The 24,255-nt window shown below is 37.4% G+C and overlaps 1 protein-coding gene across 2 annotated transcripts; it reads left to right on the top strand.

The window, feature by feature from the left end:
* Window positions 1-4,902: 4,902 nt before the first annotated feature.
* Window positions 4,903-22,462, top strand: LOC131039650 (uncharacterized). Of its 2 annotated transcripts, XM_057972441.2 has the most exons (9): window positions 4,903-5,019; window positions 5,167-5,538; window positions 6,041-6,269; window positions 7,009-7,176; window positions 7,300-7,473; window positions 7,571-7,855; window positions 7,986-8,873; window positions 20,404-20,691; window positions 20,786-22,462. In XM_057972441.2, exons 3-9 carry the CDS (start codon window positions 6,153-6,155, stop codon window positions 21,392-21,394), a joined length of 2,529 nt encoding a protein of 842 aa, XP_057828424.2. In that variant the 5' UTR covers window positions 4,903-5,019; window positions 5,167-5,538; window positions 6,041-6,152; the 3' UTR covers window positions 21,395-22,462. The 2 variants fall into 2 exon arrangements, with proteins under 2 accessions (XP_057828424.2, XP_057828426.2); XM_057972443.2 differs by having other exon boundaries at window positions 4,961-5,538; window positions 7,018-7,176.
* The last annotated feature ends 1,793 nt before the right edge of the window (window positions 22,463-24,255 follow it).

The raw sequence follows: 24,255 nt of genomic DNA, 5'->3' as shown, positions 1-24,255 counted from the left end.
ATTTGAATTGTTTTGTGTTTTGCTACTACACCAGGTATAGTTTTGTTACAAATTTTTATGTTTTGCTGCTATAGCGGGTTTAATTAGCTCCATATATTTGTATCTAAACTTTGGTTTCTCCAATAAAAATAATAATACAAATCCTTCGCAAATACTCATAAAAATGACACTAGCAAGGTTTGTTGAAAGCTTTTTAAAAAAATGTTGATGATTTTTTTATTTCATTTAATATTCTCATATGTTAGTCATTTGCATGGTGAGACTTTCGCAGCAACAAATTTTCCAACATGAGACCAATGGGCAAAAACTCCGATGTGCGACATTTTTCCAGTGGGGGTTCCCCACATAAAATAGCCTATCAGCTAATTAAGAAACCATTGATAGTACGTGATATGTCTTTTTGGTGTGGTCACAACATGTTAGACATGAGTACTGAGGTGGTAATGGAGTACCTACATGTACATCCCACCTTAAGTTTTGTATTATTAAACTCTAATAAAGAAGAATTTGAGGAGGTTCTATTATCCGATTAGATCTTAGTCTTGAAAAGCTATTGTAACTAAAAAAGACATTTTATTAAACAAGATCTTTCTTATACATAAGGATATGTATTTCCAAATTTTGGATTTGAAATAAACTATGTATTGTTTTGTTACCTATTAGTGTTTGTGAGCAGTTTGGAAATGATTCTAAATGAATAGTTAACTAGAATAAAAAAAATTATAAGCGTGATGAGAAGGATCATGGCACGACGAAGGGAAAGAAACTCGTTGGAACCAAGAACCACTAGTTTCCCCTCCTCCCTCTCTCGCCTTTGACTTGTTAGGATGAATTCGAGGTGTAGTGCATGGAGTTGGATTGATGCCTCCTTGTTTGGATCTAAAAACCCTAGTTGCATGCAAAAACAGAGCTAACCCTTTCATGAGTGTGGTGCCTTTTTTTGGAGCAAATTTGTCGAGCTAACCCTATCCCTATCCCTCTCAAGTTGTCTGTCAGGTTTTGCCTTCCTTTCCCACCAAGGAGTCAACTCATCAAACTAGTAGCTCTCTTTTTCTTTGTTGGGGATACAAAGGTGGTTTCACAGATGAGCCGATGAAATTTCACATTTTAGATGACTGTATTAATGCAATTTTTGGTAACATTGCAGATCGTTGTCTAATTATGAGCTTTATATGAAGGCACCCATCCTTTGATTCGGTCCTTGAATGGGCTAAATCTACCTGAAGTAATCTAACTCCCCCTATGATTGAATCTTTGGACTTTGAGTTTTTTTTTGGTTTCATTTAATTCGGTTGCAAATTGTAACTTCGTGATTCATAATGGTCCATGGTTTTTTGGGCAATCAAGACTCTTTCTCACTCCATGGACACCTTTTTTTGACCCAACCACTTCCAAGATTATAAATGTACCTATTTGGATCAGGCTTTACAAGTTGCCCTTGGTTATGCAGAATGCATATCCCATTAATAACCTAATCAATCAATCAAGTAGGCATCTTTGTTAAGCTAGACACACAAGCGGTGTTTTCTTTGTGTAAATACATCAAGGCTTGTGCTATGATAGACATTTCTAAACCTCTTTCTCATTCCATCCAGATTCATTCTTCTTTTGGTACTTGACACTCAATATTTAGACTTTGAAGGGCTTGCATTTAGATGCTTTCGTTGCAATATGATGGGTCACAAAATAGTTGCTTGCACCCTTCAACATTTGCCTAGCACTAGCCATATGTCTTAAAAAATGGATAAAGAAGTCTAGATCTCCAAATGTTGATTTCATTTGGAAAAATCATGGCAAGTTTATAGCTCCCCAATGTGACTTGAGGCTTGTGTTGGCATTGGATTGTCATTGATGTCAACATATTGTCTTGTTGATAGAGAACATGAGTGTCACAAGAGATCAAGTGTAGCTTGATAGAGGAGGTGCAGATTGATAAAGATGATTGAAGCTACCAAATGTGCATTGGGTTGAAGCAGTAGTTGATAGAGATGAGTGAAGCTACCTAATGTGCATTAGGTTGAAGCAGTAGCTTGTCCAATATCTTGAACAGGAGTCCAACAGAGAGCATAAGGGACAAGACTTCACAACAAGCATGGAGTGAGATGTTGTGTTTAAAGATGAAGAATCTTGGGATGGAAGTATAGACAAGACAATTATGGATAGTGCAGCAATGTCATGTGATGATCAAGAATGAAATCCATCAAGAAGTCCACAAGTAGAAAACTCACAAGGGAAGTTGAGCAAAGTGAATCATCAAGCTCACAGGATGATGCAAGCAACATGATAGCGAGTTCATGAGATGAGAGGAGAGATGGTCTTGATGTCTGCAAGAAGTTGTATTGATGTCCTCAAGCCATGAGCTCATGTAATCATTCAGTCAAGACTTGGATGCTTGTGATATCAAGGAGAGATGGACAATGTGTTGATCGCCATCGAGTTGGTAGAATAGAGAAATCAAGCATTCAAATGGACAGACTTGTGGGTGTGTAACTTGGTCTTTGACCATTTATCCCACATTGGTAGTTTGGTGGCGGTATCAAGTTTTTATATAGATCGGTGAGAATAGTTTAAGTGAGCAATAACTTAAATGTCTTTTACCACCTAATTTGGTGCAGACATCAAGGTGACCGATCAGACAAGGTGATGTGTCTGATGACATGGATGACATAGTGCAATCAGAGTGTCAACATGGACCGAGAACATGACAGATAAGAAGTGTTAGGTGCAAGATCCCAGCTGTTAAGAAAACCACTAGGTGAAGGTTGTGATGTTGTGATGAACTATCAGGTGCATGATCGCAGTGGTTAGGGGTAACCACCAAAGGGGGTTGTGATGTTGTGATCAACCGTAAACTGTCACAACAATAGTTGAGTCGCATCCTTGCGATTCAGAGGTAATAGTGGAGTGTTAGCCCGTGATGTGTGCCATGTGTTGTATTGGGGTCCACAAAGCTAGAAGGATAGAAGAGAGCACAATGTCACATGGAGAATTGATGTCACCAGGAAAGGCTTGTGATGAAGCAATCAACAGCCATGTGTCCAAAGAAGTGAAGAAAGCATTGACTTGCATGTTTTGATGACATATGTTGATGTCATGTCACTATGTTGTGGCCCATTGCCATGTGTCTCTGACAATGTGACATAGATAAAGACCTGGGGAGATTGTGTTGACAGTAATGTGATGTGGTGCATGGAACCACCACAATGACAATAACGATCAAATCTTTTTGATCAAATTATGAGAATCAACGGTCCAGATTTAAAGATCTAGAAGGAACTTGTTTTGGTGCAAATAATTGGGCATTCTGGGAACTTGCACAAGTCGACTTAGACAGCTATTTACTGAATGCTATTGGACAGACAAAATGGGGTAGATTCTCTATGCTGAAATGATTAGAACAAAGTGCAAACCGACTGAATGAATGATCCTCATGCAGCATAGAAAGTTGTACAAATCATGTATGATAACGATCAAGCTATTTTTTATTTGATCTATGATGAGCTATGTCTTGGCCGGCCTTATGGAGGTGAAAATAGAACATATAAATAGTTTGTGTTGATGCTAGACTGAGAAGAGAGTGAGTTGTAGAGGTGAAAGAGTGTGAACCCAACTTCTAAAGAGGCAAAGTAGAACTACAGACGTTCATATTTATTCATTATATTACATCAAGATTGTAGTCTTGTATGTTACTATAGGGGTTAATGCTCCTTTGGATTGGTTTCCATAAACTGTAGGGTTTGGTGCTCCTTTGGATTGGTGTCCATAAATTTTGGGAAATTAGTGCCTCCTGAAGGTTGATGCCTTCAAATTAATTGTAATCAGTTGATACATTTGTGAGGCTGGATTTGGATAGTAGATCCAAGCAGCATTTTCTCACCGCAGTTTTTCCCATCTTGGGTTTTCCATGTATATCCTGGTGTTGTGTGATGTATTATTTATCTTCTCATTCTTCTGCATTATATGGTTAATTTCTTGTGAGAACTGAAAAGTGTTTCTAGAAGTGCTAAAGCATACATTTATTCAACCCCCTTCCCCTTTCCCCCCACCCTTCTCAATGTATTTGTGTGTTCAACAACTTGATCCAATGCAACCTACAGAGTTGATACCTCCTCTTATTATTCTTGCTCACGAAAATATGATTGATACTCCCTCTGAGGTAGATGAGGATGGTTTTGAGTCGAAAGGCACCTTTCCTTTCATGGAGGTTACAGATGATATGAATCTTGATTATTTTGATCATGATATTGTGTTGGCTCCTTCGGGATTGCTCAAATTGTGAGCAATAAATCCAAACCAAATTGTTGGGCTTCAAAGAGGAAGAAAAGACGGAAGTTAGAAACATAAAAAACTTTACATTGAAGGCAAGGAAGTTGTTGAGGAGGGTTCCCATTGAACTATGTATGCTCTACTTTCACGGAATAATAAAAGACCTTAGTTTATTTTGGCATTGAGCCTTGAGTAGTTGTTATCACTCATCTTGTGGTTTTGAATCCCTCTTTCTCTTCCTTTTAAGTCTTTCTAGACTTTTCTTCTTTCATGAAGGATTATTTTGATCTTCTCTCTTCCGCTTCTATGCTCCATGCATGACAGGTTTGACATAAATTATATTTATTTATATTTTAATAAAAGAGAGTGGACCCTCACCCCACATCATATAAAAAAATTATCGATCAAATTATTTTAATTCTACCATATCACTGGTTCATTAGTTACAAACTAATAAATATTCTCCGTTGACATGAACTAAATATAGATAACATTTCTTAATAACAATACAGCCACCAACTATTTTCGTCAATTCGGGATGATCTAGACAGCCCACCAACTATTTTCGTGAATTCGAGATGATCTCTAATTCATCTATATAGAAGACCATACAAATTAGGTAGTAAAAACTGGACATTTGTGAAAACGACGACAAAGTAAGGAGGAGAGTAGATCATTACTAACGTGATTAATAATGACTTTTGCAGTGAATTGTCTCAGGATCTTGTCAGTAATCATCACCCTGGCTTCACCGTAAGGGTTGACACATTCCTTCCAGGCTCTCACAACTATAAAACCGTTAGTCCTTGTCTCGTGGTAGTTATGTAAAGACATCACATGGACGTCACTGCTTTTCTAAATTAGAGTAGTTAATCAGAGGAATCTCTTTTTCTTTTGCAGGGCCTACTTTAGTGTGTGAATACAGGTGCAGTAAAGTGGGAAGAAAACAGCACAGAAAGTGGTTCTGGTAGCTAGTACTTTACACCTGCACAGTCCCCCCTTCATTTCCTTGCCAAGAAAAAGGCTATGGAGAAAACAAATTGTTGTTGTGGCCAACCAGAAAGGCTGTGGAAATTCATCAATCGTACCCAATACAGAATACTAGCCATTTCTGTGAAAAACAAGGGCAATAGTACTCCACGCCATCCATTCATGATATCCCATTACATAGAAATTGTCATGTAAACAGCTGTACTGACGAGGAACAGGCCCCACTACGAAATTTTGAAGTGGTTGAATAGAGAAATTCTGAGTGTTTCATATATGCAAAAGGTTTGATACCCACCACAAATATAGAGAAAAATGAATGCAACTTTAGGCTCGTATATGCACAAGGAATGATATTCATAAATTTTTTGGTAAAAATTTAAGGGAAGTCTAGGTTGGTGCACACACACAGTGATATCCACACCGTCCTTCAAATTCAGAAAAATTTGAATGCAAATACACGTTTAGCTTGATATGCACACAAGGAATGATACCTAATACAAATTTTAAGAACTTTAATGTGAATTTAGATTGGCATACACAAAGAATGATTCACAATAGTAACGGGGTGGTTTTCACACAACGATACATACTCAATGCAAAGTTAAAAAGATTTTAATTACAACAGTTCAGGATGATTTTACATAAGGTGTTGTACCCAATACAATAGTTCAGAAGAATTTGAATAGAACGATTCATGGTTTTTATGTGCAAGGACTGTTACCCAATACAAATTAAAATAAACAGAAGATTTTGATTAGAGAATCTCACAATTACTTTTATACAGGGACTAATAACAATCAGAAATTCAGGAGAATTTTAATAGAAAAGTTCTGAAGGGCATTCACAAATACTATCTTCAAAGAATTGTTCGGGTGTTGTTCACACATGAACTCAGGATGCAGAAAAATCGCGGAGACAGCTTTGAAGTACAACAGACAGAGCAACTAGATCAGGAATTCTCTGAGATACAGGCTGCTGAAGAGAAGGCTTGTATTTTTATCAATGATAACAAGGTATTTATCTCCTCCTATGCATTTTTGTGGTTTGATTGTTTTCTTCTTAGTTCTTTGGGGATTGTGTTTTTCTTTTAGTGCTAGGATCAGAAATGTGTTGAGATTTTGCTCACTGAAGATTAGCCTTGTGTCCTTGTCAATGATATGATATTTCTTTCTTTTGCATTTTAATCTATTACAAAGACACCCAAAGACATGCATGAAAAAACTATCCTGTGCATTTTATTGGTTTGATTATTTCCTTCATATTTCTCTGGAGATTGCTTTTTATTTATTTTTTCTCTGAGCTTCTGGTAATTTGGGATCAGGTTTTATAATTGCATGGTGATGTTTTTATTGGACATGAAGATCCATCTAAATTTCTATTTCCATAGTGTGTTCTTTTTTTTGCATTTTAGGCTGCAGAGAGGATTAGGACTAGGCTCGTCTTATGGTGGTTTTTCATGGGACATGGATGACCTATCTACAGCTCCCATGGCCTATCTACAGTTCCAAACCCATGGAATGGTCCTTTTATGTGTTTTTATGATGTAGAAAGGGTATCCAAAATGATTGAAAGACCATCGTGCAAAGTACATTTGTTTGAATGTTTTCTTTCTAACTCTCTCGAGGTTGATTTTTTTTCCAGAGCTTTAGTTAATTGGGAGTAGCAAGTTTTTAATATGGTGCTTTTTCAGTGGACATTGATGACCCATCAACAATTCTGATTCCATAATATGGACTTCTTTTAACATTTTAGATTGTACAGAGGATACCCAAATACATTGATGAAAGACCATCCAGTTATCACCTAATGAATGGACAGAAGTTGGCTTTTCAATGCAAAAAGAAATGTGGTATATTTCATATTCCTAGGAGTTCCTACTTATATGAGAATGTTAGGGAGGTTCCATATACTTCTAACCAGGTGAGACAACAGCCAGGTCAAAAATGACTATAGAGCTTTTCTTCTTCTTCTTTATTCGTTGACATGTACCATTGCATTTTTATTGCTTATCTCTCACAATTGAAACCTTATTTCTAATTTAAGGGAGAAGAACAGTCGCATGAATCTGAGAGAAGTGAAACATGTAAGCATCAAACAAGATATGCCCGAGGAAATAATACCAAGGCACTGCAGAGAACAGAAAAGCAGCTCAATCAGAAAAGCTACGGACTGCCCACTTATTCAGTCTCTAACAAATGTCACGAGTCTTCAGCAGAGGTTGCATAACTTATTTTAAGAATTATGTTTATATTCTTTTGGGTTCCTTAATTGCATGTTGTTTCTGATGTATGGAGCCTTTCCTTCATTGTTGTAGACTCTGAAAGATAAAACCAATGCTGAAGTCATCAACAAAACCATCGCTGCAGCTTCTCATTCTAATTCGGTAACATGGAGAGCACAAGAGCCAATAGAGATAGAAAATAAATATGAAGCATCAAAGCGAGAACTTGACCAGCTGAAGCAAAATTTTCAGGAGTTTATTAGACAGTTTGATCCTACAGAGTCACAATGTGTAACTAAGAGGGAAAATTCAACACAAGTTCTTTCAGTGTTGATGAATGAAAAGGACATGTCATCGTCATCAGATAATTATAACAAGGTAAATTATGTTCTGGAGAGAAGTCAAGGTTGCTTTTGGCACTCTTTTTATTGATATGGCCAACTTCATTGAACTAGTTTTTTCTTTTCACGAATAAAGGCATATCTATGATCTATACTAAATTTTACAGGCTACAGATGCACGGTCTCTTCCGTCTAAACACGAGATGACACACATTTCTTGGCCCATTGAAAACAAGAGGGATCAATTGAGTGCATATGAATTGAAGCATTCAGACCCAAAGCATGAAACTGCAATGGGAATAACTCTGCATAAGCTGCCATGCAAAGCACAGGCAAACCTTGAATCATATTCTTCCAATGTTTCAGAAGCAAATATAGATAGCCAGCAGGTGGAGCTAGGACTTCCACAATCAGAATTCAGCATTATTGATCGACGCAACTTTCAAAAAAAACATGCTCCAAATAATGAGTCAAAAAGATTAAAGATAATGTATAGGGAGAAGGAAGAAGGTGATTATTCCAAAGAGGGATTCTCTGTATCTGGATTTGCAAATGAAATTACAGGAACCAATTTATCATCTGTAGAAAAATATGAAAACCCAACTATGCCAGAAACAAAATTCGAGCAGAAGAAATATCAAAGGCAAGCTTCTACATTAGAGGAAGAATCTTTAGAAGACTTGGAAAACAGTCTCAAACTACTAGAAGGTGAAAAAGACAAGCTCAATAAATCTTTTGAAAGAATGCAAACAGATGAAGCAGCTATGGGCAGAAACAGAATTCCTCCAGTGCCAACAAATGACAGTTTGGAGGCCTATTATCTTCAGAATTACATGTGTGTTTATCAATCTCCAATTTTTGAACACACATCATTAAATTCAGGGCCTCTAGAAGATACCAAATCCATTGAAATGCTCTATCCATCAAAATGGGATATTCACCATTGTAAATCTTTAAATAGTTGCTTGAGTACCAAAGATAAGAAAGATGCTGAAATTGCCGAGCTAAATTCAGAACTCAAAATTCTTAAGACTCGACTATGTACAACTTGCCAGGTAGGAAATCAATGATCAATCTCTTTTCTACTTGTTCATATTAAAGTGTAAACAAATTTATCTTATTGTACTGTCTTTATTATTAAAGCATGGCCTTGTAAGTTCCTCAAATATTTTAACTAGCAGAAATAGAACTCCAGTTTTAAGCATGCCTAACATAATTTGTAGAATTCTTCTTAGTTAAATATACTCTTTGATAATGCCAGAACAGTACTGAATCTTAGGTCGCTAAATATTAGCACTTTCCCTATGAGCTTCAGATGTAAATTGAATCAGAACAGGAAATGCTCATTCAGACATATAATTGCGGTCACACATTTGAATGTAAATTTGTACACCTCAAAATCAATATACGGTAAACAGAAAAACAAATACTCTTGTGGAATGCTGGTATAAGGGAGGGTATCATACACCAAATTGTTGTCTCACTTGAGGGTGACTTTAAAATCTATCTTTTCCTTACCTTCCAACATTAACTTACAGTTTTTTGAATAGCATAGCATCTGTAGGAAGAATTTTCTGAAATTAGTAAATATGATTAAGCAATTTCAGGAGGATATACAGATTTGGTTTCAAGTTCTTAAAATTGTTTTCCTGCACTCTAAAGTCTCAACTATTTTTAAATGTGAACAAAATGAAAATAAGTATGGTCAAATCTACGAAGGAAAGTTTGTGCCTTAAGGCTCCCAAGAATGGGGAGACAATCTAACAAGTAAAATCTGCAAACATCTCAGAAGAAATTTCTTTCATCTTGGTCTGGGATGCCTCAGGTAAAATAACTTGTGGGGATTAGAAGACTTAATATAGTATTTAAGACAGATGCAGGAATGCCCAATTTTTGAACTAGAACAAACATAATCACAGTTACTGTATATGTGTGAGATAGGGGAAGGAACCATTTTGTATGTCCAGAAATGAAGATTAAATTAGAGGTCCATCTTTATTATCTTTAGATTTAAGGAAAGCACCTCTCTTGTTCTCTTTGTCTGACTGTATTCTCTCTAAAAAGATCTCTCTTCTTCTGAACTTTTCATCCTCTTATGTGATCTCATCCTTGGCACACAATTAATGTCTCATCTTTCTATTTGGGTTCGGCTATAGCCATTACCAACAACTTGAGTAGCTGGGAGAAGGCATCTGCAACCATATTCGTGACTTGCTAACCTACTTTCTTTGTTGTTCAATCAAGGTCTTCTGTAATTTATAATTTTCAAGCTTTGGTGGTCTGTTTGGATGACAATGTGTTTCCCCACAAAACATTTCAACTTTTCTAAAAAATAAATAAGATCCAACATTTCTGTAACATGAACAAGTAATATCATCTCATTAATTCAAAGTTGATTTTGCACAATGACTGCCCGGTGCTATTTCTTGACACATCATTGGAGACTTTGATGATTAATTAAAAATTGAATGAAGGACAATTGTTATGGAACCTCAGTTTTGTAAGCCAAACAATATTCTGAAGTGTTGAAACTCACAGTTTTGGAAATGAAAATCCTATAAAATGAAAATATTATTTTTCAAATTCTAGACTGAGTTGCTGGTTTGTGTAGCGGAACATGTACAGATTTGCGATTCTCATATGGTTCTTGTATGCCAGTATGATATATATATGAGACATGAAAATCATCATACACTCAAGAACCAGCTATGAGTTCAAAGGTATATGTAATTTCTTGTTACAGGTACAACCTCACAATACACATAATACCCAGCCCATGTTTCTTCATTCCTTTATCTTTCTGAGAATTCTGCTTGTAAGTTTGCAATCTCAGTAAAACCCAATCTTTTACTTTAAATTCCTGCTAACTGTATTGTGGGCACTATTGGACTTTGCTCTATATTGGTAATTGGACCAATCTGAGGTTCTCTTTTATTGATTTAATATCTGTTGGGTTTCCTCTAAAAAATAGTTAACTGCAAGAATTTATGTGTTTAACAGTCAAAGCAATCAACAAAGGAAGGTCCTAAATAGTAAGGCTCTTAAATAATGACATTCCAATAAGTGTCTGGCATGTTGATTGTACCAATTATATACCAAGTGCAACCATTTTTGGCACTGAAGCCTGCCGATCTGCAACGCAGTTGCTCAAATACCTTTCCATATATTTGTCTACTACTACTGTCCGTCCACCTGTTTAGGGAGAATAGATTGGACTTGGGATCAAGGTAATATCAAAATGATTTTATAAAAGTTGCTGATAAATTTTAGATGTGAATCATTCACAATACTTTAGTGAGTTGTGAGGCCTAATTAATGGAATCTGTGGCCATAAAATAAGCATACTCAGTCAGCATCACGTACAAAACATTTTCCTCTCACATGTAATGAAATCCAAACTAATTGTTATGATTATTTTCTGATTAAAAATGGTTGACATTTTCTGATAAAAAAAATAGTTGAAGTAGACTAAACTTCAAAGAGTTTATGTTTGATTTGTTTGGCAAATCTCATGAGAAAACAAAGTCCTATGTGTTCACTTTTCCCATTATTTAATTTAGCACTTTGACGTTGGCACTATTTTATTTTCATGTTTCTAAAAAGGGTCTAAAAACTGAAAAAAAAATTATTGGGTGGCACATGAGTCCTATTGAGTTCATCTAGATTCATCCTGAGTTTGCGTCCTATGAAGGACCCATAGGGAACCTAAGATGCTCAGGGCAGACCCTGCGTGAACCCCAAGCCATCCTGGCCTTGAACTAGGCCCAGAACCAAACCTATACTGCTACATAGGGGTTTAAGTAGAACTTGGTAACACACACACACATTTAATATATTATTATTTATAATATATATAATTAATAATAGTATCTCAAGTTTTCAACATGATGAGCATGATGACATTTTTTGAACAAGGGAGGACCGGGAAGCACTTGGAAGCTCCCAACAAGAGTGAGGAGGACGATGATGTAGATGGAGGTGTGTGTGAGAACGACTACATCTATAGCTTGGATTTGGAAGTAGATGATGAATGCCTCTGGGATAGTTGGTTAGAGGCTCAAAAGCTTGTGGAGGAGTGCAGGGCTTCTCTTCCTTGCTAGGTTGTGCAAGTTGCTTTGAAGGGATCTATTTCATGAGAGGCTTCCAAGGCATTGGTATCTTTTGGTTTGGAGGGGGGTCTCCATAGGGGCTTTCTTGTTTCTCTTTTTGCATCCTCAAGCTCAATGGCTTTTGTGTAGGTATTTTCTAAGGGTCCTTGTCTGACAACGGTTGGGTCTAATTGTTTGTGCACTAATGAGTGCATAGAGTTTGTGTGCAACAAAGGGAGGATATATTGTGTGGCATTGGGATCTCCTATGTTGGGAAAACACTATCTACCACACTAACTATTTAGGTCTTGTTATTACTTGTGGTTGGCTCTTCTATTGATCCCGAGGAGGAGGTTTTTGATGTTTCTGATTTGCACCGGCTTGAAGTTGACTCTTTAATCAATGATAGGACGAATGTCTTTGGTGCTTTTGTTCTACAACAACCTAGCAAAGATCTATCTAATAGTCTTTGTCTTGTTAGCAGTGACCCAAAGGGTTTGGGGCTGGTGCTTAAGCCAATCTTGAATGCTGAGATGGCCATCATTATAGGTGTGGATTCTAATTCTATGCCTTGGGTTTTGGATATGATTTATGAGCTTTCTGTGCTCAAGATTCTATATTTGTTGAAAGAGTTGTTTCTAGGTTCAAGAATGTGCTGATTGGAAAAAAATTTGGGTTCTAGACCTAATATTGATGTGTTCAGATCTTAGCCTTGGAGGAAATGGAGGCTTATGGGCCAGTTTGATATCTCTACCATGCCCAAGGACTTTTTCTTGATTGGTTTCTCCAATCATGAAGAGAGTGCATAGGCTGTCTCTTTTGGTCTATGCTTCCTTGGTAGAGCTAGTTTGCTCCTCAAAATTTAGTACCAAAGCTTTGACCATAAGGTCTTTATGTAGGTCCTTATTGGAGTCAAACTTCTTAAGTTACCATTGGAGTATTGGAAGGAGGAGGTGTTGGAAGGTATGACAAACTCAATCAAGCATCTCATGGTCATGGATTCAGTGACCATATCTAGAAAGTGGCTATTGTTTGCCAGACTCTATGTGAACATAAATATTGATAAGGTGCTACCATTTTCTACCATTTTATCTTTCCAACAAGGGAAAAAAGTTAAGTAAATTTTATGAAGATTCTCTAGTGCTATGCCTCAAATATAACAAAGTGGGACATTCAACTACAAGTTGTTCAAGCAATAAAAAGGCAATAATTTGCAAGGGAAAAAGGTCCACGTGGTGCCTCCTCCATTTGATGATGTGCTTGTGGTTGGTAGTGGTGTGGAGATCCCCCCTTCTCTAACTTAAATTCTTTCAAAGGGAATTATAATTTTGCCTTTTGAGGTCACGCCTCATCCCAAGGCTTGTGGTTTGTATAAGGTTGCAAAAGAATTGGATGTTGCAAATCCTATCTCAAGTCGAAGGTTGCAAACAAAGGAAAACCCCTTGTGTCTTCCTAATTTGGCTTCAAAGAGTGAGGGCCAGTCCAAAAAGAAAATGTTTTTCAATATGTTAGTGGGTGAGGATGTTGTGAGGGTCTAAAGAATCCTAAAGCACTTTAACTTTAGGCCAACTTGAGTTGGTTGGTCCTTAGTTGCTGATGGTTGATTTGTTCAGTGTCGGTTAGTTTTGTCCCTTCTTGTGTGTTGTGGTTTGTGGTTTGGTTACAACATAGGTGGTATTAGCTTCTTGTTGTCATGTGCTTTGTTCTTCTTGACTTCATTATTGAAGAGGATTTGTCTATCTTGGATGAGGCTTTGGATTATCACTATCACACTCATATGGAAGAGAACAAGGATGGAAGGGCATCAACTTCTGCTTCATATTTGTAGTCAAGGTGGCTAGGAACTTGTTGTGACGTATTCACACATCGCCCCATTGCAAATGGGGACCCCTACTTTTTTGCTTTCTGGGGTTTGTTTCTAGGTCTTTTAGGGTTTTGTCTATTAGCCTTTGCATGCTGAGTGTTGCCAGAGGGATCACTAAGAGAGCAGGCTCTGTTTTAGCTAAAGGTGAGTCAGTGGATGCTCCGGGTTAGGGTCATCTTTGAAAGTCTTCCTTAGGCCTAGTTTTGCTCTTGTTGCTAATAGTGTCTTGTTTGAGTTTTAGGAGGTCAATGAAGCTTGGTGAGTGAATATCCTCTTTGAAGGTCTGAGTTAGGCCAAGTTGGTGAGTGATGAAGTCTGGAATGTCATCCTGATCTTCAAATGTCTTGAAATTTGGCTAAGTCTAGAATGTCATCCTGATCCTGAAATTTGACTAAGTCTGGAAAATTGAAGAATCCTCCCAAAACTAGATTTTGCATTATAACTCCTGGAGGTCCGAAACCACTCTCAAACATTCCATATATGAATCCTGATGGAGAGACCAAAATGTCAAATTTCACTCTTGACCCTTCCAAAGAGTCCAAAGCGAATTTCAATTTCGCTCCTAACCCTTCCAGAGGGTCCAGAGCGAATTCCTCTATAGGACATTCTACTTTGATCCAAACTTAGAACTAACTCATTCCTAGGCATTATTGAGGGAAAAACACTTATTTGGAGTGAAGAAATGTGAGAGATGAAGTCAAGATTTGAGCCTAAAAGAAATTTCGCTCCTGACCCTTCCAAAGGGTCCAGAGTGAAATTCTTAGAAGACACCTTTTTTCCTCCTTGTTTGCACTGAAAGCCTTGTTCCTTGGTCATGGTGGGGGTAGATTGGTATGTTCTTGCCTTGAGAGGTAGTTGGACGCTTTGAAAGATGAAGATTTTGCCTAAAACATGAATTTCGCTCCTGACCCTTCCAAAGGGTCCAGAGCGAAATTCTTTATTTGTCATGTCCCCTTTCTAGAGTGGACATCAGAGACGGAGGAGTTGGCCTATCATTGGAGTCTCGTAGGCTAGCAGAGGTTGATTGGGACTCATTCAGTGCATATAGTGATTGGATTTTGGCTTTACAGGCAGTTTGGAGCCAGTTTGGAGCAGTTCCTAGATTTTAGGGGGTATCCCTAAATTTTAGGAGGTCGTGACAGTTGCCAGTCGTGAGGTTATTCATGACCTTTTAGATGGTTTCAGTTTCAAAGAGATTGGGCTTGTTTCCTAAATTTTAGGAACATCCCTAGATTTTAGGGATGAGACTACCAGTGAATCCTTGATTTCCGACTTCAGTCACAGACAGGTGACAGGATGATTTTAGGGTTTGTAATGTCAGTTGGGCATTTTGTGGCTATTTGGGTTATATTTTTAATATTTCCTAAGTTAGCGTTTAATAATTAAATAAGGCTAAGTTGTTAGCCATTTTGGAGTAATAAGGGGATTTTTGGTCTCATCTGGATGCACATCCTATTGTGTGATAGCTCGTTGGAAAGATCTTGAAATTCTTTAAATCTTTCTCTTTGGTCTCAGGGCAATTCAGTGAGCGGATTTCTGTCTATGGGGAAAAAGGTCATTTTCTAGTAACATGACCACTTTAAAATAAGAAATTATAACATTTCCACTAGACCACGCCACTTGGAGACAATTAGGGTTCGATTTGCAATTGAGAGGGGTTATAAGGGGATAGGAGCTTCATTCTATGATTATCTTTTACACATTTTACATCTTGGATTTGAGATTTGGCTCTGGAAGAGCTTTTCAGCATCTGGGACGCCAACCCCAATGCCTTGCCTGTTTGGGACGTAGCCCCCAATACAGTGGTTTGGATTTGTTTGCAGCTATTAGCATCTTGGAGATTGTACGGCATTCTTTCTGGAGGTTCAGCAATTCTGACAGAGTTCAGCGTGGGGTTTGGGGTTTCTAACCAGTTGGGTGTACTTGGCAGCCGTACAGCTGTACCTGGTAGCCACTTTCCTTCCCACGTGCAGCACTTGGAGGGCTGGAATCTTGCCACAACTTCATTCCTAGTTATGTTACTCTTTCAGCATCCAGGTTGGAATTATTCCTGATTGTAATCTTCCTGAAATTATTGGAAATCTTCATCTGGTCAAATATTTGATTTTATATTCAGAAATCTGCCTTGAATCGAATTTGTTTTGGCTGTATATGAACTTCATTTTCAGTACTTTGTTCATGTACTTGTACTTCATTATTTACTTGTTGAAAAATCATCAAAATACAAAAAGAATTCAACCCTTCTGCAACTTCTGTCTATTTCTGAAAGAAAATATTAATAAGCAGGAAAAATCAATTTAAATAAATAAAAATTACAGCAGATTGGTAAAAGAGATCCATCAGGGATCTTTCATTATTAACTTCATCAGCTTCCATACTTGGGCTTCAAACCTTGTTCCTTGGGTGAAGAGTGATGGAATTTTACCTTGCAAATAAGATTGGGATTGAAAAGATGAAGAGTCAAGTCTAGAATGAGAGATTCGCTCCTGACCCTTCCAAAGGGTCCAAAGCGAAATTCACAAAACCACTCTTTTCCCTCAATTTTATGCCAAGTCTAGAGTGGTTCAAGGTGAATTAGGATTGAAAGTGTCCTTAGGTGTGATTTTGATTTGCTAGTGATTATCAAATTTGAAGGAATTGAGCAAAAACATGAATTTCGCTCCTGGCCCTTCCAAAGGGTCCAAAGCGAAATTCTTAAAATCACCTATTTTCCCTTCAAAGCAAGTCAATTTTTTGGTTTTTGTGGCTTGGATGGGTGTGAAGTGGCATGACCTTGCCTTTGAAGATGAATTGAAGTGAGAGGAATAAAGGAATAAGCTCAAAATATGGAATTTGCAAGGGTCAAGAGCCAAATTCCTTAAAACACCCTTTTCCTTTCATTTTTATGCCAAGCTAAGCCTAGACCAAGGTGGGAGAAGTTGGGGGATGCCCCTAGGATTGCCCTTGAATGGATTGTTGCCTCCAAAAATGAAGATTCTAAGCTTGGACAAGGATTTTTCCTCTGACCCTTCCAGAGGGTCCCGGGCGAAATCCCTATAGGTCCTGTCCCTGGCCATGATTTTTAGCGAAATTATCCTTTTAGCCATTTTTGAGGCCAAGTAAATGTTGTCAAGCAAGTAGAGAGATAGATCCAGAGGTGAGAAGCGAGTTAGAACAAAGTGAGAAGAATGGAGTTGAGTGAAGGAAAACAAGCAAGTCAAGAATTTCGCTCCTGACCCTTCCAAGGGGTCCAGAGTGAAATTCTCAATTTCACCTAATTTGCTGATGATGAAGGTCAAGAGATGGATTCCTAGGCTTTGGAGAAGAGAAGGCTAGCATATGCTTGTCTTAGAGGCATTTTGAAACAATAAAATGATGGAATTTAAGCTTAGTCAAGAGTTTTGCTCCTGACCCTTCCAAAGGGTCCAGAGCGAAATTCTTCAAACCACCTATTTTCTCCTTGTGTGAAGCCAAGACTTTGATTCCTAGGGCATGGTTGAAGGTGGAGTGATGTTATTTTTCCTTGTAAGATGAATCGAAGTAAAGGAAATGAAGGATCAAGCATAAAACTTGAATTTCGCTCCTGACCCTTCCAAAGGGTCCAGAGTGAAATTCACAAAATATCATTTTTCCTTCAAGTTTGTGCTAGGCCAGGACATTGATCAAGGTGGATTGGACTTAAAGATTGCCACAAGCATTCATTTGAGAAGGTTGTGGGTGCAAGAAGTGAGGATTTTGAGCTAAGGGATGAATTTCACTTCTGACCCTTCCAAAGGGTCTAGGGCGAAATCCTTTGAAATGCCTATTTTTCACCTTGGTTGAGCTAGGCAAAGGCAAGTTGCAAGGTCATGATGACAAGAGCGTGGAATAGTGAAAAATCAAGATTGTGAACATATGGAAAGATGAAGTAAATGGGCTAAAATGTCACAATTCGCTCTTGACCCTTCCAAAGGGTCCAGAGTGAAATTTTTATAGGGCCTATCCCTGGGGAGAATCTTGAGCAAACTTCATTTTAATGTCTTCTTGTTGATGATTTAAGGTAGGAAATGCTATGTTAGAATGAATTCATTATGTGTCCTTAATCACCTTTTGATTGGTTTTGCAGATGGAAGAAGACCAAGCCAGGGCAAGGACGACCTCTTCCAGTCCATCATCATCAAGGACGTCCCACATGCAAAACGGGAGGACTCAAGGTGCTTTGAAGAGTTGGAAGACTAGGGATGTTTAAGGAGTTCAAGTTAGCCTCAAGAACTCATTCTACCACAAGATGACAAAGAAAGGCTTTGCCAACACTTCAGGGTGAGATATGCTATTGGAGAAGGAAGACTTGACAATAAGGAAGCCTTGTCAAGCAAAGGAAGTACATCATTCATCATATCAAAGACAAAGGAGGATCAACCAAGTCACAAGCATTAGGCAAGGTGGCATCCCAGTCATCATTCCTCTAGTTGGATTGGTCCACCTCAGCATGTCTAGATTCAATGTACCTGACTCATCGGGGATGACACAAACTTCGAGGCACCTACCCCTGCTTCCTATTGGTCCTCACTTTTGGATTGTAATTTTCTCATTGGCTAAGGAAGTTTGTTGTAACAAACCCTAATTAGGGTTTCTATCTTGTAATCCTAGCCATTGGTTCTAAGTCAATTAGAGTCGTTTGTTTGTAAAGGGTTCTCTATATAAAGCCCTAGCTCCTCTTTTGTAAAGGGGAATAGTTGGATAATAGATAATGGTTGGTGAATAGTTAGAAATAGTGAATAGTCAGCTGATAGAATAGCAATTAGAGTAGATTAGGAGGACAAGGCAAGAAATTGTTGCCATTGATTGTAAATAAACTCCATTTTCATTGAAGTTATGGTGAAGTGTGTTGTTTCTTTGCAATATGCATGGTCTCTTGTTGAATCTTCATTTTAGATGATAGATAATTAAATTGAATGAAAGAAGTTATTGAATGCACTCGTGTGGAATCCACCTAGTCCAAACCACTAGCCTTTTGCTGACTGTAAGAGTGCCTTGCGTGGTCAACTGGCATAGAACGAGCTTAATCCCGAGTCATAACACCTCTGTTGTTCATGCATTATCTTGAATGGTGATCAGTATCTGATGGTGTACGATTTGGACATATTTGAAACATCCCTTAGAAGATCACACTGAGTTGGTGTTGAATTGTTCAACCTGATGGTGAGACCCAACCCAGTAGGATTCCACCTGGTCATTCATCCATCTTCTCGCATTCTAGGTCTTAGAGTAGACTTCCTGAACCTTGTATCTTTGCCATTTCTTTATCTTCCAGTTAGTAAATAGGACTTGTGATTCCAGCAAATCAGACGTTCAGGTCATCAAAAGTAAGTCCCCTTGTGATTCCAGCAAAATCACATCGTACCACAAAGAGCTTATCCACACATAGAGAACCTACATATCAGAACCTTGGAGTTACTCCGATTGATCCTTCGGCGAGATCTTCAGCAGTCGGGAAACTTTGTTCAAGAGAGGATAAGGTACCTTTAGGTATTTTATTCTGTGTTTGGTCGTGTACAAAAGACAAATCAATAGAAACTAGAGGTTATTTGTGTTCTCCAGTTTTGTTTTGTCTATATTTTGTAAGACTGAAAATTTGATGTTCAAGGAGAATTTGAGATTAATTGGCAACATTGAATTTTTATTTGACTTATAATTGAAGTTTGAACTTTAGTTCTCTTTCTACACACTCTATTTGACATGCAATAACAATTGCATTTTTTTGGTGTTTTAATGAGTATTTTGGCATTTTATTATCTGCCATGTTTTCCCATTTTAAGCCCATGTTTTCAATTTGCCATGTCAATGCCCTGTAAATGTAATGCTACTATGGTTCTAAATAAGAAACATTCATTATAGATTTCCATAGATTTTTGGATGTTTTGGCTATTCAAGAATTAACTGATCTCCTAATGTCCAAAATGCTTGCTCTTGCTTGGCTAGTAAAGGCTAAATCCTTTGATATCTCATTCTTCTTCTAGTGCAATATTTCTTTTGATGTAATGAAGAAGTCAATTTTTTGCAAAAAAGAAAAAAAAAATTTTGTGGAAGACTAACCCATCTTGAAAGTACAGAAACAGACATGTATCGTGACAAGTAGTATATGGGATGGGGCTAATGGGAGAAAAAGACATAGCAGGAACTGGAATTATAATCAATTGAACAGCTCAAATGCTATTTACTCCTACTAGTGCTAATTGACTAAAAGGTGGCTCCCATTACTTCCATGTATCACGTTATAAGACAGGGCCCACCCCAATTAGTACACATTAGAAATATAAATGTACAAACTACAGGCCTTGCCAATGGGACCTTTACCATTTTATCTACTGTTTTCATGTCTTCTTCCAAAGAATTTCTAATTTTAGAAATATTATTAAAGTATGCTTGTGCATCATGACAAGTGCATAGTCATGGAAACAGAAGACTATTTTAAGTTGGTGTTGAGTGGATATTTCCTGCTGATATCATTATACAAAAATGCTTAAATTGCTGGACTCCTGAAATTGCTAACTTAATAGATTTATATCCTTGTTTGTTCAAACATGTTTCTATTTCTTGATTGATTGATAGTAGCAGATTATATCTTTAAGTAATTAAATTAGATTTCTCAATGCATGCTACTTGTTTCTGCAGATTCAGTTGAAAATGGAAGATGACTTAAAGGAAAATCTTTCAAAAAATAAATATAGAGCTCTTTCTCTGGAAACTGCTATAGAAGAAAAGGAGAATCAGATAAAAGATTTGAAACAGCATATTCTTGATATGCAGGATGAGAAAGACAATATATTACTAGGGAACATTAAACTCTTGTGTAAAGCACAAGAAGCTAAAAATGAGGCATGGAAACATAATAGACATGTTGCTGACTACATCACTATAAATGATAAGCTTCTAGTACTGGCTCAAAGAAAAGAAGAGGAGGTAAATTTGTGGCCTAAACGTATTTATTTTGAATGCTTATTTTAGTGACAGCATACATGATTTATCATATAATGAATGCTTACATATTTTGCAGGTGAATCTTCTAGCTGAGCAAGTGACAAGATTGCACATGACACTCTCTAAAACTACAGAAGAAAATAACTATCTGTCTAAAACACTAAAAGCACTAAGAAATGAAATGTCTGATCTTAGAGAGCAAAACAATATACTTAAAAACCATAATGATCTTATGACTTTGAAACTTCAGAATAATGAGGTGGTGCTTCTAAAACGGGAAGAATCATTGTATAAGATTTCCATACAGTTAGCAGGTGTTGTTGAAAACCAAGATTCACTTTTGGCAGAGTCTAAAGACTTGTGGAGACGACTGCAAGATGCCAAGTACAGACAGATTCATATTGAGACTGAGTTAATAAACTCAAATAATGTGATAAGTGATTTGAAAGAGAAGATAAGTTACAGGGACAATGAAATATCTGGACTAAGGGCTGAATTGAAAGAGATCATGAAGCAGAATATTTTGCTTGAGCAAACAAAAGAAGCTAAAGACAAGGACCTCACAACTTTGCAGAGCAAACTGTCTAACCTATGGCATAAAGTTGAGGCCTTAGAAGAGGAGGTTTTGATAAAAGAAGGACAAATTGCCATATTGAAGGGATCATTTTCTGAAGAAGAGTATTGATTGTCCATCCTAATGATGTTCCTTTGGGCTGATCATGCACAAGATACCATATATTTGCCATTGGATCAGCTCTTTCTTGTAGTATGAATTTTCTGAAAATTCCAAAAGAAAAAATGAGAAAGAAAGTACATTACTATCCTTGAGTGACAGGACATTACAGTATTTATCAGTAAAGAAAGGGAGTGTGTAAGGCATCTACAATTCAACAATGCTGGCACCTTACATGATTAATGAAAACGGTGTGGTTGTTGGGTTGTCTTCATGGCATGTCTTAGAAGGAGCAAGCTATTAGAATTTGAATTTATCAGTATCAAGTTTTGTTCTCAGTTGCATAAAGCATGGCCAAAATGAGAATTTGTTGAGCTCACATAAACTTCCACAGAAAAGGCATCCAGAGGGTTTTTCATTGTTAAGCACAAGTTAAAATCCTCAATTATTATCTGTAAATTCTAGTCAAAAACATCACAAAGTTTGTGGATTTGAATGGCTAGTTGAATTCCCATGGAGACTTAAAAGAGTGATCATTCTAAATCTCAAGCCTGTAGTTTCCACAAATGCCTGGATGGCAAATCAGGCTAGGAGGATTTGTTATAATCAGGATAGAACATAATGGTATCGGAACATTTTTCTTTAGATGATTGTCATACTGAAAAACACAGAATTCCTGGCGAGTTTGTAATCTCACTGTTTCATTGTCACTGTTAGATTGATGTGCTGCACAATGAGGAACTACCTTCTTACTGTCAAATTTGCTTGACTTCTAAGAAGGATGGCCCTGCCTTGTATTTGATGGAGCAAGTCTGAGTTAAAGGTTATCATGAGCTCCCCAATACCCTATCAGGAGCACCAAATGTTGTATTTATGGATATGGTCCTCTGTTCTTGTTTCTCTCCTGTGAACAATCTTTTTTCTAAACATGCAGCGTGTATGATAGTACATTGATATTCAGAAAAGAACCTATTAGAAAGGTCAGAAGCTTTTACCATTCATGGACACACATGAACCTCAGTCACAAGAAATACTTTATTTGCAAATACATAGATACGTTATATAAAATAAATTTGGTTATATGTGTCATAAAGATGCCAATCTCAGTGTATCAACTGAGTTGATTAACACTATAATGATTTGTATAATGCACCTGGAAATTATTACAAGATATTAAGTAATGCAGACTAGAAATGTTGTGCTAAAGAAGCAAGTAAACATAGTATTTCAATGTCACAAATTATATAGAATCTGGCAAGGTTGAAATTAATAGATGCCCAAACTAGGTTGTTTCTTGCAAGGTGTGTGAAAGTTACGTTACTCTTCCAATATCCTGCTAGGCAAACAAAGATATACAGAGAAGGGAGAAAGTATGGGTGCTGTATAATATCACGTCATACATTATAAATTAAAATGAAAATTCTTGCTCTATTATATGTCAATATCTATCCTCAAATTCCCACATGCCTAGCACGCACAAGAGAAGAAGTGTGTTACTTCGATTCCCCTAGATTTTATGAAGGAATGGATTTTCACACATTGTATACAACATCAAGGCACCATAAATGTAGAAGAATATAGCAGTGTATCTCCTCAGAGGTTTCTCACCTATTAGGAACAACTTTAGACATGCTATCAGTGGTATTTGCAGTATGAAAACAATAGTGAATAATGGTAATAGTACAGCAGGGGGAATGCAGCTAAGGCAGATTGGATACCTGTTGAAAAGGGATTTCATGAGCTGTTAATTTATACCTTCCAAGTTTGAAAAACAAGGAAAATGTGAATGAACTTCTCCATGTCACTCCTATCAGAACTCAAGTGCCTGCATCCCATACGACATGTGTAAAGAATGTTGTTGATTTCAATGATTTCTTGACCCTGTTGAGGTTCAAAATCCGACCAAAATATTTTTCCTCTCTGTAATCACTTTCAAAGTTCATTTCAACCTTATTTGATTTAGCTGGGATATGCAATTGTCATGTCAACGGATAACATAAGGGGTCCCTGCTTAATAGAAAAAACTATAAAAGGAAACATTAGATATTGCAAATATCTAATGTTTGGATACTGCTACCAAACCTCTCAAAATTTACAACAAAAACAATAATATAGAGAGGATTAAACTCAAAAGGGATAGAATGCAAAATTTTAACCTCGTTTCTAGAGTTTCATGATGACCTCGACCTTTAGGGATGCTCAACCCATAAGATTTGATGATGAGAACCCTGCTATCCACACCACTAAGATAATCAATGCAGAAAATGCAGCTTCAGCAGCAAGGATCTCCACAAAATAGTCATGGATAAACAAAAGAGTCGATCGCCAGTCTCTCTCCACACACAAGAATTGACAGCAGATACCTTCAACCTTAATAAGTTTTTGGTGCATCTACACTGTATAGCTAAAGTTCATGCAAAATACTCCAACCCTTGAATATCCTTCACATGCATGATGGTAATCATATGGCTGCCATGCAAGGGGATACAAGTATTTCCCACCCCCTGATGCTACGTGAGCTTGCACCACCTATTAATTGTATTCAGCAACTTACAGAGTGTCTTCAAGCTATGTAGGAATGCCACAAGCAACAAACTAAATGCGGTAGTTATTTCAATCGCATCTGCCAAAACCTTCGCAGTAGAATTGACGCTAAAGGACAGTCCTAACGACTGAAAGAGCCAAGCGAAGGTGCTATGAGGTGATACAGCGAAACAATGATTAAGCTAGTGCCAAACGCCAACCAGCCCACTACCCAGAAAGCTTAGTTGAAACCCCTACTAAGCGAGGAGAATGGAAGTCTTCATTACAGGCTTCTTCCTAGAACATATCCTCGTGAATGGCTCGAGAGATAGATTAAAAGGACTGCAGTA

Source organism: Cryptomeria japonica, chromosome 5 (genome assembly GCF_030272615.1).
Source record: "Cryptomeria japonica chromosome 5, Sugi_1.0, whole genome shotgun sequence".
Classification (NCBI taxonomy): domain Eukaryota; kingdom Viridiplantae; phylum Streptophyta; class Pinopsida; order Cupressales; family Cupressaceae; genus Cryptomeria; species Cryptomeria japonica.
The sequence above is the reverse complement of the archived record's forward strand: the minus strand, read 5'-3'. Positions and strand labels throughout refer to the sequence as shown.

Coding starts and splice junctions, on each gene's coding strand:
- LOC131039650 (XM_057972441.2), top strand. CDS start 6,153: ATGCAGAAAAATCGCGGAGACAGCTTTGAAGTACAACAGACAGAGCAA. Junction 7,856..7,985: donor CATCAGATAATTATAACAAG/GTAAATTATGTT, acceptor TAAATTTTACAG/GCTACAGATGCACGGTCTCT. Junction 20,692..20,785: donor CTCAAAGAAAAGAAGAGGAG/GTAAATTTGTGG, acceptor CATATTTTGCAG/GTGAATCTTCTAGCTGAGCA.